Source organism: Herpailurus yagouaroundi, unplaced genomic scaffold (assembly GCF_014898765.1).
Source record: "Herpailurus yagouaroundi ecotype Mexico unplaced genomic scaffold, PumYag 162, whole genome shotgun sequence".
Lineage (NCBI taxonomy): Eukaryota > Metazoa > Chordata > Mammalia > Carnivora > Felidae > Herpailurus > Herpailurus yagouaroundi.
The window spans coordinates 75,642,282-75,661,633 of record NW_024412403.1 but is presented as its reverse complement, the minus strand read 5'-3'; the positions used below and the strand labels follow the sequence as shown (position 1 = coordinate 75,661,633).

Below are 19,352 nucleotides of genomic sequence, written 5' to 3'. Positions count from 1 at the left end.
TCTCTACACCTCAGTTTCCTCATCTGCAGAAGAGACGTGATAATTCCTTAGAGGGTTTCTGAGAGAATTAAGTACATTACTGTGTGTAAAGTTCCTAGTCCACGTCGATCACCATATAGGTATTTGCTACTATTATTGTCATTTCAACTCCCGACCTGTTCCTACTTTTCCCTGTGGGATTCAGTGCTTGCATCAACTACCCCCCCCCCCGCCCAACTGTACAAACTAGGAACCTTAAAGACACCCTTAATCCTACTCATCCTGTTCACCTCTTCTCTCTTACCCCACAATCTATGGATCATGAAATCTTCTCAATTCTAAGTATCTTTCTTTTTTTTTTTTTAATTTTTTTTGTTTAACGTTTATTTATTTTTTTGGGACAGAGAGAGACAGAGCATGAACGGGGGAGGGGCAGAGAGAGAGGGAGACACAGAATCAGAAACAGGCTCCAGGCTCTGAGCCATCAGCCCAGAGCCCGACGCGGGGCTCGAACTCACGGACCGCGAGATCGTGACCTGGCTGAAGTCGGACGCTTAACCGACTGCGCCACCCAGGCGCCCCAGTATCTTTCTTTTTTTTAAGTTTCTTTATTTATTTTGAGAGAGAGAGAGAGAAAGAGAAAGAGAAAGAGAGAGAGGGGGGAGAGATTGAATCCCAGGCAGGCTCTGTGCTGTTGGTGCAGAGCCCGACTCGGGGCTCAAACTCATGAACCCTGAGATCATGACCTGAGCTGAAATCAAGAGTCAGACGCTTAACCGACTGGCCACCCAGGCTTCCCCAAGTCTAAGTAACTTTTCAAATCCATTCTCTACTCAGCATCCTCTGTGTCAAGGCGGCAGTTGCAACTGAATCTCTCACCTAAGATATTTCAAACACCTCCTGCCTGGTCTCTCCTCCCACCAACCTTCCTCTCGCCATGATACAACATTCTTTGGAAAGGTGAATCCTACCATATCATTTCTCATTTCCAGCAGCATCATCATTGTGTCCACCAGGCTGGCAACACAATCATTCTAACCAATTCTAGCTCCACCACCAAAGATTCTAATTCAGGACGTCTGGAGCAGGGTCTAGGAATCTATTCTTTACAGATTCTTCAACTTGATTCTGGCACAGTTTTTTCAGGGAATCAAAAGGGTAAAATGTGCACTCGTGAGGGTGTTTGGGAATCAAAAGGGTAAAATGTGCACTCGTGAGGGTGTCTTATAAAGCCTTTCATGATTTTGCCCTCACCCACCCCTCCAGGGGAAATAAATGCCACCTCTCCCTTTGAAGTTGTCTTTGGCTGAGTTTCTTTTTCATCTGCACTCCCACAACTCCATGTACATAACTCTCCCAGTGGCACCTATTTTATCATACTCTCATTACGTTTGTGCCCCTGGCTCCCCCACTTGTAGGGCCAACTTCATGGCCACATGTCTGAGTAATTCCTCAGGGCCCTGCGCTCAAAAGGACTCCCTGAACTTGGCTTAATGCTCAGCTAGAGCCACCCTGAAATTCTTAATAATTGTTGAACAAGGGGCACCTCATTTTCATTTTGCACTAGGCCCCACAAATTATGTACTCAGGCCTGCCTGCTCGACTGTGAACTCCTTAAAAACAAAAGCTTTTTGCTATTCACTCAAAATCCTCGTTGGTTAGCACAGAAAAGTCTTGGCACAGAGTAAGGGTTTGGTAAATATTTGTTGAGTTGATACATGAACGGATGAAAGGATAGCATAAAGGATCTCATAGAAAAATAGTGTCGTATGGCTAATTAACTCCAAAGAATAAGCTCTGTTTATGCTTGGAGGAAAGAGGAGTCGATTGATAAATTCATAAGATGATTGGCCACTCCAAACAAATAACATACAATTTCCTAAGTTTCTTTTTAGATTATTCAAACTGCTTCTCCCTTTAAGCCCTGCTGCCTCCCTATTCTCAGAATGCAAAATTACAGGTTAATGGAGCTTGCAATCATGCTATCAAAGATGCCCTGACTGTGTGTGCCAAGCACTATGCTAAATTCTGAGGCTAGGGAGAAAGGGAAGGGGGAGGCTAGAGAAAGGTGAAGCAAGCAGGGTCCCTGTCCTCAAGAAGCAATTAAATCTTACCCCTCAAGAGTTTATGTCCGAGATGAGTTGACTTCATGGGAGTTCTGCAGCAATGAATCAAGAATAAAGACACTAGACTTGGCCAGTGGCCCAGCTTCCTGAACACTTCAACTGACAAAATGTCTCAGTCTGAACACAATTCCCCCACTATGAGATCTGTGGGTTCACTAGTTAACATTGGCAACCGACTCGGAGGTGCTCACGGAGCATAATAAATAAATGGCTATTGAGGTGGGGGGGGTGTGCTTTCGCTTCCTGGTGTTAGAGAAGAAAAGACGAACATCGGCTCTGAAAGTGGGCCAAATAATTGGTGAGGACAGATGTCCCTTGCTCATGCTGAAGGCACGACAGGGCTTTCAAAGTGGCAAAGACCACACACCACCCTGCTGCCTTACTATGCGCTCATCACAGCACTGACTTCTTGCTGTTCTCAGAAACGACATGGAAGTTCAGAAAGAGTTTCTCTTGCTTTTCCCCACTCACCAGGCTTTAGTTATGCAGTCTACTCGTTGCTATGACATACATGATAACGTTAAGAGATGGCGGTCAAAAAACTATAAATGCTGCTAAACATGTAGAGATGTACTCAATTTCAAGCCAAGGAAATGCAAAAGTAATACAATAATAAAGTATCATTTTCATATATCAGACGAGCCAGAGTTGAAAAGATGGATAATGCTCAACGCTGGCAAGTGGGGTAGAGAAAGCAAATATTCTCTAAAACACAAAACAAAAAAAAAAGAAAAAAAAATGCGAGTCAGACTGTAAATTTAGTACATGCACAATCTTATGAGAGGCAATTTGGCATTATGCATCACTCAAAATTTAAACATACATCCCCTTTTGTGCATCAGTGCTATTTCTAGGACTTTATCCTATGGAAATAAACTGACAAATATATGAAAGTACATGTACAAAGTTGCCCATCGCAGTCAAAACATTTAGAACTAATACAAGTGTGCCACACAAGGTATTTGCTGAATATGGCATAGTTCATTGAAATACAATTTAAACATTAAAATAGTTATGTGGAAGCAATAATTATCAAAAGGAAAATATATCCATGATATGTTTTTAGCAGTGATGAAAAGGACAGCATAAAAAAGTATAGATGGAATGACTCCATTTTTTGTTTAAATAAAATATATCTGTGAATGTGTATGCATGTTTAGAATAGAGTGTGATTGCTTTTATTGTGTTTTGGTATGAGGCATAGTGCAAATAAATGGGTGATCTCCAAATACAACATGCTTCCTGTATTTAGACATGTATCGGGGGGAAATGGAAGTCTTGAAGAAATAATATGTTCGGTGGTATGCTGGTAAATATTGAACAACTGGCCTTCAGGTGGGTCAGGATGTAAGTCCTATGTTGCATTTACCGATTTCTATGGCATAAATATTCGCGACATTATTCATTTCAGGCTACTGAATGTAGAGTCGAAAGAGACATAAGTAGCACACCATTATGTAGTATTTCCATGATACAGATACACAGATGTAAATAAACGCAACAGTATAGATAATAGTAAAGTGTAGTAAAAAATTACTAAATTTTATATGTTAGATGAATTTTGCGTATGCACTTTTTATAAGTCTAGAAAGAGAGTCAACAATACTGATCATGGTCTGAGTGGAAGATTTATGAATCCTATCTACTTCATTTTTTAGACTTTTTTTGTCATTTCAATATTTTTATAGTAAACATGTTATGTTTATAATCAGAAAACAACTCAAGGGTTGATTTTTTTTTGTATTTTCTAGAACCTAGGAAAGAAAAAAAAATCGGGGAACATTACTTTCAGAAACAAGTCTCGCTAGAATAAAACACTTCCCCCAAAGGAGTATGGTTTCATTAGGGTGTAACTAAGGATAATGGTAAGCAATATTCTAATCAATTAAAGCAGGATATCTTTGTTAAGTCATTTGTAAGGAAATGAGCACTCAGTATTTCGAAGATGTTTCAAAGCATAAATATGTAACAATAGAATTCAAAGGAATTCGAGCTCCCCGGTGGTAGGATACTCTCCCTCTACAATGGAGGAAACATAGTCCCAAGACAGGGAGAGGTTTTCTCAAAGTAAGCACTACAAGGTCTAAGGGAACTCAGTTCTCTCTTTATAAATGGTCTCTGTAGCTTGTGAATAGAAGTGTACATTCCTTCCTTGTCATTATTTAGTGAGAAGAGATGACCTCATTTTGGGGGTACTAGTCATTCAATTGGTTAATTGTTGAAGCCCTGACTCTTCCTTTGTTTAGATAATAGGAGCTTACACTTACCTCGAATTTTATACTCCTCAAAACCCTTCCCCATAGCTTATTTCAGCAGATCCTCATATGAGCCCTGTGAGACAGATAGGGCAAGAAGGACCACTCCTATTCGACAAATACGGAAACAGGCTACAGCAGCAAGTGGCTAGCCCAAGGCAAGTGAGAGCTGGGCCTCTGGTCCACTCGAGGAGTCAGTCATCTGGAGGAGTCAGTCATCTGGAGGAACCTGTTCTGAAGGTTACCCCCCCCCCCCTTCTTCCTCGTCCTTCTAACAAATTCTTTCTTCTCTTGTCTCCTGTCTCATTTTGCACTTAAGAAATATTACTTTCATATCACCTAGAGTTGCCCTTTAGTTCCTATTACTTTTATTCTGGAATGGAAGACAGTCCCAGGCATCTTTAGGCCTGGAAATATTCTGGTTATTCATTTGACATGAGGGCTAAACCCCCGAATGTTGTTTTTTCTTGAAATTTGAAGTCATTTCTGTCATTGAAGGAATAACTTCTGCAAAGGTCCAAATAATGTATATTATAAAGCAAGAAACTGTAAACAGTTTGGGGTGACATATTTGTAGATAATTTTTTGGCTTTCTAAAAGGGATTAAAATTGAAGTCAGAAAAGATGGAATTATTCAGGAATTACAAATCTACAAATCATATATAACAAAACAGATCCTAGAGAATCGAAGATCAGACGTTCTCCCAAGCTTTGTTATATCAAGGGAGGAAGTGTGATCTGTTAAGAGTACAATGTCCTCGGGAAGGATTGAAAAAGGTATCACCAGGCTATGTTTAGGTCCAGAGGCAAAAAGAGGTACCGACTTAATTCATATGGTATCTCAGCTCCTGGACTTACTGGCTGATGCAACGTTAGGTAAATTCTCAGTGCATCAATTTCTTCATCTTTAAGGTGTGATTCATAGTATGTACCTTACAAAGTATAGTAAAAACCAAATTAGCTAGTGGCCAAGAAAATACTGGGTAAACTCAATCTCACTATAAAAATATGTGGACTATCTTTTAGATATCTTAATAATTTGGGGGGCACCTAGGTGGCTCAGTTGGTTAAGCATCTGATCTCCACTCAGGTCATGATCTCATGGTTCATGAGTTCAAGCTCTGTGTCAGGCTCTGTGCTGACAGCTCGGAGTCTGGCACATGCTTCAGATTATGTGTCTCCCTCTCTCTCTGCCCCTCCCCTGGTAGTGCTCTCTCTCTCTCTCTCTTTCTCAAAAATAAATAAACATTAAACAATTTTAAGGCATCTTAATAATTTTTGTGAGATCTTGCCATTCACAACACCATGGATGGACCTAGAAGCTACAGCGCTAAGTGAAATAAGTCAGAGAAAGACAAATACCACATGATTTCACTCACATGTGAAATCTAAAAAACCAACCAACCAACCAACCAACCAAACAAACAAACAAACAAAAAACAGGCTCATAAAGAACAAACTGGTGGTTGCCAGAGGGGAAGGGGTTGGGAGAATGGGCAAAATAGGTGAAGGGGACTAAGAGGTACAAACTTCCAGTTATAAAATAAAGAAGTCATGGGGTAGGAGAGTACAGCATAGGGAATATAGTCAATAATATTGGGATAAAATTGTATGGTGACATACGGTAACCTCACTTATTGTGGTGAGCATTTTGTCATGTATAGAATTGTCAGATCACTGACAATGGAATGTCCACCTGAAAATAATATAGCATTGTGTGTCAGTTATCCTCTGTCATAAATTAGTAAATAAAGAAGTAAATAAAAAATAAGTAAATACATAAATAAATAAGAGATCTTGATAATTTTGGAAGTTTACAGCTCTGGGCACGGGGAATGGAGCAGTGAGTTACAAGGGACAGAATCAGACACAGCAACAGGCAGGTGGCCAGGTCTCTCCAGGCGGAACAAGATGGAGAGCCCAAGACTGCATACTAATGGCCGCATCTCCCCATTAGGGAGACTGCTGGCCAAATGACCGCTCTCCGGGAAACACAGAGTGCCTCTCCATACCAAAGGCTGCCTCCTAACTGGACTTTCAGAGGCACACAACATGAAGTTGACACCCTGCTGCACCAGGCGGTGCCATTATGAGGATGAACTGTGAACAAAATTGCCACGCCGCAATGTGTAGGCTAGAGTAGCAGGACGGTGGTTTCCCTAGCAGTAGGAATGTCTACTAGCCAGTGGATGACTCTGAATGACTACTGAATGACAAATCGTCAAAGAGCAGAAATGAGAGTATGAGAAAAGAGTGGGTGTGTTTCCATCTGAGGATTTGAGGGAGGAGCCCCTGCCTTCTGGCGAAGGGATCCCAAGATGAGGGTCAAATTTTCAACTCAATATGGAGAATAATAGAAGATTCACTCCTCAACATAGGGTCAGAGGTCATCTCTAGTGATATTTGCTTAGGGCCTAAAGACACTTGTCATTCGGCAGAGTCAAATCCAAAAGAAGTAAGGAGATGGTTAAGAAGCCCATGTAGATTTGGGTGCCTTTTATTCCCTTATAATTTTTTCAGCTTTGATAGCAAAAGGGATCTACTCTTGAAGGTCCAAAAAATGTTGTTGCTATAGGAACAGGTAAGCAGATTAGACTTGAAAGACCAGTTTAGGAACAAAGAATTTAATAGTCAGAGCTAAAGCAATTAACCAAGAAAAATTTTAAATAAACATCTTTTGGGTTTCTTATTTATATACTAATTCCAAGAAGATAAAATGCTATTATAGAATGGGAGTACCACATTTTAACATTTTAATTACACCATGACTGGTATAGACTATACTTACACAATCAGCAGAAAGGCCTTATTAATCAGAAGTACACATTTCTAACTCTCTCTTGATTGCATTGTAATTGACAAATACAGCTTTAAATTCAGCAAGAACATGAGAATCATCTTTGATTTTCCTATAGTTCCTCAGAGGAGAACACATCTAAAATAAAAGAGACAGTGAACTGCAGAAAGTTTTTTGTAATCAATCTCTATACCTAGAGACATACAAGCAAAATTGTAGAAGTAAACAGCGAAGTGTGTAGGCTGATAATTGTTAATATTTTATGTTTTCCCAGTCCAACATTCTTTGTGAACACAGATATGTGAGAAGAGAGTCAAAGACTCAGCAGCACTCCTACCTCACTGTGGATGTTCTGTTTCTTCCTATCAAGGAATACACTGCATCCCAACATTAGGGATTTGCTGAAATCATTAAAGTTCTGAACAGAACTTGCTAGACTCGTGAGGCTCAAAAATGCTTCATAAAGTGGCATTGTGCTTCTCTCCCTTTCTGTTTCATTTAAAAAGAGAACATTCTTGATAAAATGAATACAGTGTTTTCATTCTAGCAAATTTCTGCTGTCAGAGATTACATTTATGGGACAGAGAGACTTTTTGGACACTACCTTTTCTCACATAATACCAGAGTCAAGTTGCAAAGAAGCATGTGAATGTCTGAGAGAGAGAGTGTGTGTGTGTGTGTGCATACGCATGCGCATGTGTGTGCATGTGTGTGTGTGTGTGTGGCAGGGGACAGTATCGGAGGCTGGGGAATGGGAATAGGAAGAGGGGAGTGTGGCTAGAATCTTACCATTTCATTCTCTTCTCCTTCATTGAGCAGAGCGTGCTGGCCCTTCTCAAAGTGGTCCCCCATGAAAAAGTGATTCCACTCCTCCCTGGCCTTCCTGAGCAGGAGCCTCCGAGACCAACCTGCCGAGCCACCGCAGCTAGCCAGCTGACTGAAAGAGTTAATGATTCTCCAGGTTAAGACTCCTTCTTGTGCACACACCTACTCTCGGCAAATGACAATACTTAGCAAACTGAACTCCTCCCACCAGTCGCCCTCTGCTCGGAGGAATTTCTGCCTTGCTTACAGCATTGTCTCAGAGCAGCTGTCCCCAAAGAGGCTGCTCCCATGCCGGTCTTTTTGTGCCCAATTTACAGGGAAAGAACTCATTGCCTGCCCAGTGCCTGCCAGCATAAGACATCTGACTGCAAATCCAACAGGACAATGCCGAGTTGGCAAGACCTTTCCGAGGAGTGGGGGAGCGGGCTCAAGAACTCCCAGGTCACTGCTTTATTCACAGAGGCTAAGGAATTGGGGTGGGGGGGGTGGGGAGGGGTGGCTGACAGAGTTGCAGATTTTATTTGATTACTGAAAGCCCCAATCCACCAGCTTTTAATAGTATCCTCATTCATTTTACTTACAAAAGGTACAAATTACGACTAATCCTCTTCCAAAGTTATTTGTAATCACATTTCTTTGTGCATGCAAAAATGTTCTACTCAATGTGTATGTGGAATTGAGTTTACTTTTGGGAAAACCATAGAGAAAGAACAAAGGTATAAGCAAACTATTGTATGTGGTCTCCTCTCACGAAGATACTGGTGGTTAAACTCTTGAGGAAGTCTAGAAATAAAATATTCACATGACTATGTGGCAAGACTAATTTTTTAATTTATCCACACCTTCATTCAATATACATAATCTGAGCACAGGGACTGCCCATATAAATCAAGTGATATCTGCTACCCTCAGACTGACGTCAGGATTCAAACGTACAAATAAATATGATAGAAGGCGGTTTGTTACTATGAAAGCTAGACCAGAAGTCTGAGAGAGCTGTCAGAGGCCTCAACATGGTGTAGGGGAATGAACACACAGCCACTGTGGCTCTGGAGAGAAACCTGGATCCCAGCTGCTGGTCCATGCTCTGTCAGCCGTGTGATTATTTAACCTACAGGAGCTGCCTCTTCTCATCCAGTAATTTGAGGCATTGAATGAGGACTTGGGAGAGCATATTGTACAGCTCTAATCAAGTGCTGTTGGTGTCATTAAACTAAAGGTCCAATATAACAGCAGGTAGTAGTACATAGTGGTTAAAGGTATGTGCCCTGAACTTGAAGAGCCTGGGTTTCAATTTGGGCTGTGAACCAAGATGGCCCAGTTCTGCCATTTTAGGATAACACATGTCATAAGCTTTAGAAAACCTTTATTTCCTCACATAAAGGTGATGATAATAGAACTTACCTGAACTAGAACTTCCTAAAACTGTTGTGTGAAGAACAGTACAAGGGAAGAAGTATGTGTTCAATAAAGTAGAGTTATTTTTACCTTCACCGTGTCCACTCACTCCTTCAAGCTACAACTCTTGGCACTAATATCCCCAACTTGACCCTAGTAGCCCTAACAAGACCACGACTAGGGGTGCCTGGGTGGCTCAATCGCCTAAGAGTCAGACTCTTGACTTCGGCTCAGGTCATATCTTATGGTTCATGAGATTGAGCCTCACATCAGGCTCTGCGTGTTGTCAGCTGTGGATCCTGCTTGAGATTCTCTCTCTTCCTCTCTCTCCGCCTCTCTCTCTGTCAAAATAAATAAACAAACTTAAAAAAAAGATCAAGACTAAAGTGTGTGTGTGTGTGTGTGTGCATGCATGCACATAAAACCTTGATCAAATGATAAAGTATCAGCAAGATAAACATAAAAAATACTAAGCTATTGTAATATGAATTACAAAACATATGCATACTGTTTTGAGTTTCCAAATATCATTAGCACACATTTCATCAAATAAATAGAAGGGAATTAGCATTTCACCACAAGATCAAAATATAAGGAGTATGGGATTTTTTTGGGGGGAGGGGGGATGAAAATGTTCCAGAATTAGACAGTGATTTTTGGCTGCACAACTTTGTGAATATACTAAAGTTCACTAAATTACACACCTTTAAAGAGAGAATTTTGTGAGTGAGAGTTATCTCAATAAAAAACTTACCTCACAGAAAGGTAAGTGAACCCGTTAGAGCTCCAGCAGGCAGTCGTTCAAATATGTAGGAGAGAGATGATTACAGTGAGATTTCAAAGTTTGCACCAACTGATGGGGGTTGAGTGTTAGTATGTAAAGTGGTGATAAGCATCCTGATGCCAGAGTGCAGGTAAGAGAAGAGGGTTTCATTCTCTTGTCCATAATTGGTAATCCTTGCACTGGTGCCCCTGGCTGGGATCCTCAATACACTTGGCAACTCGGGCACCACCGTGGGTGAGGATGAGTGTGCAAATGATTAAGAGTTCAAGGAAAGCCTTCGCCCAAACTTATGTCACTCAACAAATCTACTCATGCAATAACAATATTGAAGCCAAACTTGAATAGCAAAAGAAGTCCCTAAGAACACGAAACATTTTTGTGAAACCCAGGGAAATCTGTAGGAAATCATCTCCAACGACATGGCCCAGTAGAACCGACGACTGTGAAATAGTGACAGTTTCCTCACGTTCCTCCAGGAGTTCTAATAGTAAAACATCCCAGTGCCCCAATGGCAGCGTGACTTATGAGCAGTGATCTTCCAGTATATATACAGGTTCATGTGCTATATACAAAGTGTTCTGCAAGGAATGTTGCCTTTATTTGGCTAGGAAACCTCTGTGTGGAGGAAGCATTTGAGAAGGGCCTTGAAAACAGACAGGGAAGGAAGGTCTTAGCAGGTGGAGATGCTGAAGCCTGGCCTGGGAGTGGGGCCACTCCCAGAACAAGAATTTGAAGCAGGGGAGCCATCAGAAGGAGAGGCACACAGCTTTGTCCAGGGTGCATTCATCACCTTTCCTGTAGCCAGGCTGTGTGACAGAAGAAGAGGAGAGCGAGATGTGGCAGAAAATACAGATCAAGGACATTCCAGGGAGGTCTTGAATTTGAGGCCTGGGTCTGGACTTAATGCAATGGGTAATGACACAAGTGAAAGCAAACTGATTTCATAAATACACACATTTTTTTGTGATCAGCTCCTGTGTAAATATTATAGGAATCATTGCATCAGCAGGTTCTAAAGTGATATTAAACGCCTTTGGAGAGTTCCCTTGAACCCTCTAAGTGACACCTCAATTTCCCTGTTGGAAAGTTTAATTTTTTTGTTAAAAAATAATTTAATAGACTTTATTATTTAGACTAGTTTTAGGTTCACACCAAAACTGAGCAGAAGGTACAGAGATTCCCATATACTTTCTGTGTATACACATCCTTCCCCCCTATTGTCAACACCCAGAATGATGCATTTGTTACAGTCGATGAACCAACCTCAACACATCATTTTCACCCCAAGTCCAAAATTTACATTAGTGTCATACATCCTATGAGTTTTGACAGATGTATAATGGCATATATATCCACCATCACAGTATCATACAGACTAGTTCCACTGCCCTAAAAATTCTCTCTGCTCCTTATATTCATCCCTATGTCTCTCCCAACCCCTAGCAACTACCGATTCTTTTACTAACTCAATCATTTTGCTTTCTCCAGAATGTTATACTATTGGAATCCTACAGCATGTTGCCTTATTAAAGTGACTTCTTTCCTTTAGTAATATACATGTAAGTTACCTCCACGTTTTTTTGCGCCTCAATAGCTCATTCCCTTTTAGAGCTGAATAACACTTCACTGCCTGGATATACCATGGTTTATTTATCCATTCACCTCCCAAGGACATCTCGGTTGTTTCCAAGTTTTGGCAATTATGGATAAAGCTGCATACATTCATGGGAGGACTTTTGTGTAGACACATGTTTTCAACATGTTTGATAATGTTGTCAGGGAAGTGCAAATTAAAACAACAATGAAATATCACTACAAATCTATTAAAATGGCCAAAATTGATAGCACCGACAACACCAAGTGCTGACAAGTATGTGGAGCAAAAGGAATTCCCATTCATTGCTGGTGGGAATGCAAAATGGTGCAAACACTTTGGGAGACAGTTTGGGGGTTTCTTTTTGTTTGTTTGTTTGGGGGTTTCTTACAAAATTAAGCATCTTACCATATGTGTTTCTTGGTATATACCCAAAGGGGTTGAAAGTTTAGATCAGTCTTTCTCTTCCCAGTTTGCCTGTTCAATATTTCTATTCTGCACTGCAGGTGGCTCACACATGGTGAGAAGAGCAGATATGAATTTGGTGTGGTCTGAATTCAAATCGTGACATTTTGCTGACAGTTTCCATTTATTCATTTAATACTTATTTGATTGACTTCAGTATATCAAGACCTGTACTAGATGAAGAACAGAGATTACTAGAATACACCTTTGAAGAGTGAAGTCTGCTGGAAAGCAAGACCAACACTAAAATATAAATTACAAAACATGTGCTAAATACAAAGGAGTGGCAGAGGACAAAGTCCAGGTAGAGAATGAAGCCGGGAAGGCTCTGTGGAGGTAGGGAGCTCTATGCTGGCCTAGATCAATGGAGATGGCTAGGGAAAACATTACTGGAAAAGGAGACAGAAAGCAAAGTCACAGAGGAGTTCTTGCACAAGAGCTCCTTCAGAGACTATGAATCACACACATATGCTGATGACCTAGAATTGAGAGGAATGTCTGAAGAAAAGTTGCTTCAGCCATTCTCTGATTCTCCCTCTGCACTCATTTCCTCTTAAACATTTCATCTCAAAATAAGAATGAAAAAGAAAAAAAAGAAAAGAAAAGAAAAGAAAAGAAATAATTAGCTACCTCTTTGTTGATCTGGTATCTCAGCTTGCTCTCATTTATCCCACGAGCATACCCACTGCTCTGAGCAATTCTCAACCTCTTTGGGTGTATATAACAGATGTTAAATGGAAATAATGGCAGGACTAGTTTCTGCCAGCGCTGTGGGGATGCTGATACTTCTCTAGCCTAACCCATTTAGACGGTGTGAAGATAAGTGGTAATAATGTTTCATCATATATTAATTTCCACCTTTCATCTGAGAACTCCACAGCATATTACAAACATTATTCCTTGCAACATCTCTGTGAAGTACAGAGGTGAGTAATATTATTGCCCCCACTTGAGAGCTGTAGGAACTGAGTCACAAAGGGGTCAAAGAACTGTTCAAGGTCATGTGTCCTCAGCATGGAGTAGAACCTCAATCATGTGCAGCCTTTCTGCCTTGTCATCGTTGGCAACGAGCTGCCTCAAGCTTCCTCTTTAGTCCTCATTACCCAAATCTGATATTTGTAGAATACTTGAGACTGTTGGCTATAGAACTTTATCTAAACTCAAAGTTTTACTGTTATTATTAACTAACTTAATCTGCACTAATGCATAATGTGGAAAACTGAAGATGTGATGTCCCAAAGAGGAATTACCTGCCTCAAGGTGCTGATGTGAAGCTCAACTGAATTAATTAATGTTTGTAAAACATTTAGCAACCCTTAGATTAAAGGGTCTAATACAAAGATACAAGGCTTTCCCTTTAATTACAGAAGAAAAGAGCTCGCTAATGGCTATCTCTACTTCTCAGAGGCGTTGTCTCTGATTCTCCCTGCTCAGCACTGGGGTCTGACCTGCTTTAAGGTGGTTCGGGGTGGCTCATATATCCACATTCAGAAAAGCCCCATTCCCGTGCATTCTGTGATTTCCAAAACTAAACTAAAAGATTCCTCTCTAAAGGTAAGGCGGCTTCCCCTCTGTGAAGCTTACCTTGGTTGGCAACTAAGATGATAATTTTAGGTCACGAAAGACAGTCTATTTAGAAAAAAAAAAAAGTCAAAAGAGTAAATCCCCAGGCAGAAACTTCATGCCAGTGTACTTAATTCTAAGAACTTTTAAGCTAGAAATTTGAATATAGAAAATAATACATTTTAGAGTGTAACTGTTAAGAATTATAGACTGTTACAATTCAGCCTTAGACATTACTAAATGACCCTCATTGTTTCTTGGGTGAAGAAAAAGTTCCAGGAAGACTGTATAATGACGTGTCCAAGGTTACAATAGGAAAGATAGGATTCAACTCGGGGACTGAAGTTTTGTATAATGTACGTCACATAGCACCATACTGTTGTCCACCTTCCGTAAAAGAATCAGAGTCAGATATTTGAAACATTCTCTCTAGAATATTTAAAAGAGAATTTCATTTGAAAAGCTTGATTTAAATAGAAAATTCCAAGGACCCACCAGTTGTATAAGGTTATGGCCATATCACAGAAATGTAGGGTGTTTCCCATCACTTGGGCAGGATAGAGAGGGATTGGGACATGACATTGGATATACCTACTGGGTTAAAAAAAAAAAAAGCTACACTTGGGAAACTGATGAAATTGCAGGAGCTAACAAAGGAAGTTTAATCTAGCCAGCAACTGAAACTTATGTCAATCTTTGCTTACAGCTCAAGAGAGCAGTTGGCCAAGGAAGTGGGGGGAGGGACATAAAACAGAAGTGGAACGTTTCCAACAAGCTGTTGGAGTCCAGCTATGAGGAACATGGGGCAGGTGATACCTGGAAATCCAGACAGCAGGAAGCTGGCTCCTGGAGTCCATCCTCTAGTGGCCAATCCCAATCAGAGACTTTGGGTCTGAGGCCAGGTTCCAATACCAAGTCAGAGCCTGGCAAGAGAAAGACTAGTCCTTACTTTTAGGAAGGATCTGGGCTAAATATGGGTGGCCAGACAGGGACTTGGAACCTAGACTTAGGAATGAAGTAGGAGCCCAATTAGAAGTATCAGGGCACCATCTCTGGTCAGACTGGTAGGGAGTGTGATATTGCTGAGCACTGATGAGCCAGCCTGAGCAGGGTTCAGGACCTCCACCCTGGCCCCAGAATGACCCAGACACAGGGCTGGCTGCCTGGTGGGAATCAAGAACGGATCCCGGCTGGAGATGGAAAGAGAGAGACAAAGCTGGGACTGGCTATTGGGCCTCTCTGCTTCCCTCCTCCCTGATGTCCATTTTATGCTTAGTTATTGCTCTCATCAACAAGTAAGAAGCCGCACAGAACATAGGAGACCCTCAAGTAGATCAACCCATGACATTTTGGGAGAAGACTAATGAAGTTCAGAGCTTTGATTTGTCCATATTACACATGTCTTTCAAGGCCCTAAGCAAATGGGTAATGGGAAATATTATTTCCTGGTGAAAAAAGAGAATGGAAAGCAGAAATAAGGCACCCCTAGTACTCAGACACCCCCACCCCCATTAGTGTGGCATCTGAGGGGGCTCAGGTTTTTGAGCTCTCCCTCAAGCCGCCATTAACTCTGCCAAAGACCTCAAATTAACAGCCCAGTAAACACTGCGTTTGCCATGCAAATGCAACTTTGAGCTAAATCCTCCAGCCTCCAGCCTAATCTCCCGTTCCCTCAGAGGGGGATGGGAGCTGTCCCTGTCTTGGCACTTCCTTCCTTTGCAAGTCCCTGTGAAACCCTCTTTGGCCCCAGGGCCCTTGTATCTGGCTGGTTGTGTGTCTTGTTGTTGCTCTGTTTATTTCTCATCCACTCTTCAGGAGGTGGCTTAGAACAGCAGAAGTTTTTTAAAACAGTGGTGGCTGTCAGTCACTCCACAAACCTTGGTCCAAACCCAGACCTACCATACCAGAGTCCCTGGGAGAAGAAACACAAGGTTTGACAACTATAGGTTATATTATACTTGCATTACTTAAAAAAAAAAAGGAGAATAAAAGAATAAGCTAGGTCTATAATCATGGCAAGCTGTCTATGATACATACCTGCAAAGTTAAGTCACAGAATGCTGTGTAGAACATTATCCCATTTCTATAACAGCAGAAAACATATGTATGTGGGGGTGATGGGGTGTATTTAAGGGTATTAAATCAAAGGAGTCCTTAGATTTGGGATTTAAGTCACTGATCCCCATTTCCCTCTGCCACCCCCCTGCCCCAAACCCTTGATGCACTGAAACCAGATCTAGCCTTAGATCACACACTGTATATTATGGCTCTACCATTTAATAGCAGTGGAAAAGTTGCCAGCTTACTTACCTACCCTATGCTTCAGTTTTTCACCTGTGAAATGGAATATTACTACTCTATTCTATGGGATGTAGTAAGGATATGTAAGATAACGTGTACATGCCCAGCCTAGTGTCAGAAAACTTAGAAAAATATTTTTAAAGAAAAGATACTAAAAATTTGAAAGTACTCAGTCAGTTAAGCATCCAACTTCCGCTCAGATCATAATCTCACAGTTTGTAGGTTGTAGCCCTGCGATGGGCTTTGTGCTGACAGCTTGGAGCCTGGAACCTGCTTCTGATTCTGTGTCTCCCTTGCTCTCTGCTCCTCCCCTGCTCGTGCTTGGTCTCTCTCTCTCTCTCTCTCCAAAAAATAAAATAAAAACATTAAAAAATATATATGTAAATACATACACACACACACATATTTTAGGGGTGCCTAAATATATATTCAGGGGAGCCTGGAGCCTTCTTCGGATTCTGTGTCTCCCTCTCTCCCTGCTCCTCCCCCACTCGTGCTCCATGTGTGTATCTCTCTCTCTCTCAAAAATAAATAAGCAATAAATAAGTAAATATATACATATATATTTAGTAGAGGTTGAACATGAAGCTGTACTTGTGAATTTTGTCTTCCCTATATATGTGAAAATGGAGGAAAAAGACAATTCAAATGTTTTTATTTGTCTTTCTAAAATAAACACATCTACAGATTGATCGCTTACTTGTAGGGTGTGAGCCCACTAGCACGAGAGCATTCAAAGCAGCATCTGCTAACCTGGAGACCTCCCAACCCTGGCCCATCTGCCTACCCAGGGCTTGCATTGGGCACCACTGGCTGCCCCCTGCAGGCCTGGTCCCAGCCTATGGGCTTCAGGACAAAAGCTTGCATGACTTTTGACAGACTGGAGAATCATCCAAGTATCCAATTACCTAGGCAAAATCCCTATGGGAGGGTTAACAAGCTGATAAAAGAAACTCCCCTGGGTACTATGAAATGCATTTGCGGAAACTTAGGATGGTGCTTACCTTAAGGAACAGGACATTTCAAAAGCACAAGTGGGTCTCTTCAAATATCTGACTGCTCTTCCAGTAGAAGGATGGGCTTGATACTACAAGTCGAAGCTGGTTGAGAGCAAGGGCTTCAGTCCTCTTGATTGTGGCGATGTCTTCACGGGTGTGTCCCTGACATATTTTGCACATTACATATGTTCAGTTGATTGTAATTCAACTATAAGTCAATAAACTAAAAGAGTATTAGCCTTGATGTCACATAGCTTGGGCTCCGATTATTGCCTTGCCACTTCTGGTCAGTGTGATTGACAACAGATTCCTTGACCTCTTATCTTGGGAGTTGACAAGAAGTTAGGAGAGAGAAGAGTCAGTATGAGGTAAATATTGCTGTTGCTATTGGGTGCTCTGACTTCTGCAAAGTTCTTAATGTTGGAAGGGGTAGTTTAACATAAGGGAGGGCAGTTTTGCAGTCCTGGGTTTCCCAGGGTCTTTGAAAGGCCATCAGATATCACGGAAAACAGGAAGATCGTAGCCGACCTCTGCAAGTGTCACTGTCTAACAAGGGCAACCCCAGGCTTTTGTTTTTTTTTATTTTTTATTCATTTCATTCATTTAAGTTTATTCATTTATTTTGAGGGGGGAGGGGCAGAGGGAGAGAGGGAGAAAGAATCCCAAGCAGGTTCCTTCCTTTAGCATGGAGCCCTAGGCAGGGCTCTATCCCACAAATCTTGGGATCATGACCTAAGCTGAAACCAAGAGTTGGATGCTCAACCGACTGAGCCACCCAGGTGTCCCACCCAGCCTTTTAAATAAGAGAAATTCAGAGCCAGATTATCTTGGCATGGGAAGGACTCAGAAGCTCCAGTCTGTCACAAGGTGTCCCAGCCTTCTTCTTCTCTCCCTCCTGTGCTACCTCCCTCCCAGCACAGGTCACCTTCCCCAGCTGGCACTCTGCTGGCATCTGGCGGCTGGGAGCTTACACATCAAAGGCTATGAAATAGTCAATTATTTTGGAAGAGGAGGTAGGAACCACATCCACTTCCTGTCTCTTTTTCTTTCATCATGTGCCCTTGACAAGGGTCTCTTCTCTGCCTTGAGGCTCAGTTTCCTCATCTGTACAATAGAACTGATATTATTTGCCCCATCTTTGTACACTGTAAAGCACTTAATACTGCCCAGCACAGAGAGTTAAGGCAGGTCATGAGGCCGTCATGATTGAACATATGTGAGGTAATGAGGTGAGGGTAGTCTAGGAGGGAATGCTTGAGTTTTCAGACCACAAGCCCTTGCAGGTGAGGATGGGAACGAGTCAAAGTGCTTCCTTCGCCTCCTGGTAACATAGATGTGTTTTAGACCGTGGTTCTTTGGAAACAATAACTTGCCTTTGTTTCTTAACCTACTCTTTTTTGCTACTGCCTTAAATTCCAGTTTCATTTATTAGAATTTACTACTTTAGTGATTATCTTTAATTTTGAATCTCCAGGTTCTTCTTTGCTTTGTCCTTTACAACCCTTGTGATAGAACAGATGGTCTCCAGCTTATACATTCTCTACAACTAAACATTCCATGTTCTGGACAGCAGCTGGCCTGCCTCCCTCCTCAAAGCACTGGTGACCCCATTTAGCTTATATTATGTCCTCAATAATCTGTGACTGCTCCTGGGTATGCAGCCCAAAACCGATGTCACAATGTCACACACACACATACACACACACACACACACACACACACACACACACACACATGCACACACCTACATGTGCATACCCAGCATCCCAGCATGAGCCCTGGTCTCACTCCCATTAGATCCACTGGTGATATTTGTCTCACCACTCCTTTCCAAGATCTTTCTCACCCCTCCAACCGTCTCTTTGGGAGATCTACTGCTAATTTCTTCAACCCCTTTGGCAAGACCCCATCTCTTATCCCAGATGTCATTCACAAAGCCTAATGTTATGGTTTACAATAATTTCAATTACTATTAAAGTATCTGATAACATGCTCATGTTAAGAATGAAAAGTTTTCTGGAAGACTATTTGCTAGTATTTACCAGGAAGAATATATTTATAATGGCAATGCCAACATTCATTGAATGCTTGCCTATACCAAACTCTGGTGTAAGGTAACTCACCTCCCCTCATATTCCTGTCATCAACTCTATGAGGTAGACACTTTTCATTCTCACCACTTCTAGAAATCTATTCCACTTCTAGAACTTGTCCCAGAGGGAATACTTTTGGCTACATTCAAAATGAATACGTAAAAAATTCATCAC

General features: G+C 41.5%; 1 protein-coding gene and 1 long non-coding RNA gene across 2 annotated transcripts in view; both read right to left on the bottom strand.

Annotated features, from left to right (window-relative positions):
- LOC121036441 (probable cation-transporting ATPase 13A4) overlaps positions 1-9,609 on the bottom strand; it is a 60,438-nt gene extending 50,829 nt beyond the window's left edge. Inside the window, exons 1-2 of the mRNA XM_040484959.1 lie at positions 8,230-9,609; positions 7,947-8,094 (exon numbers count right to left, since the gene is read on the bottom strand). Coding sequence (XP_040340893.1) covers positions 7,947-8,094; positions 8,230-8,336 — 255 coding nt within the window. The 5' untranslated portion in view covers positions 8,337-9,609. The remainder of the gene's footprint in view (positions 1-7,946; positions 8,095-8,229) is intronic.
- Positions 9,610-9,681: 72 nt separating this feature from the next.
- Positions 9,682-17,421, bottom strand: LOC121035822 (uncharacterized). Its single transcript, XR_005793094.1, has 3 exons — positions 17,092-17,421; positions 10,135-10,970; positions 9,682-9,721 (listed from the first exon to the last, which is right to left on the bottom strand). It is a non-coding gene; the product is annotated as an uncharacterized LOC121035822 (long non-coding RNA).
- Between the last annotated feature and the right edge of the window lie 1,931 nt (positions 17,422-19,352).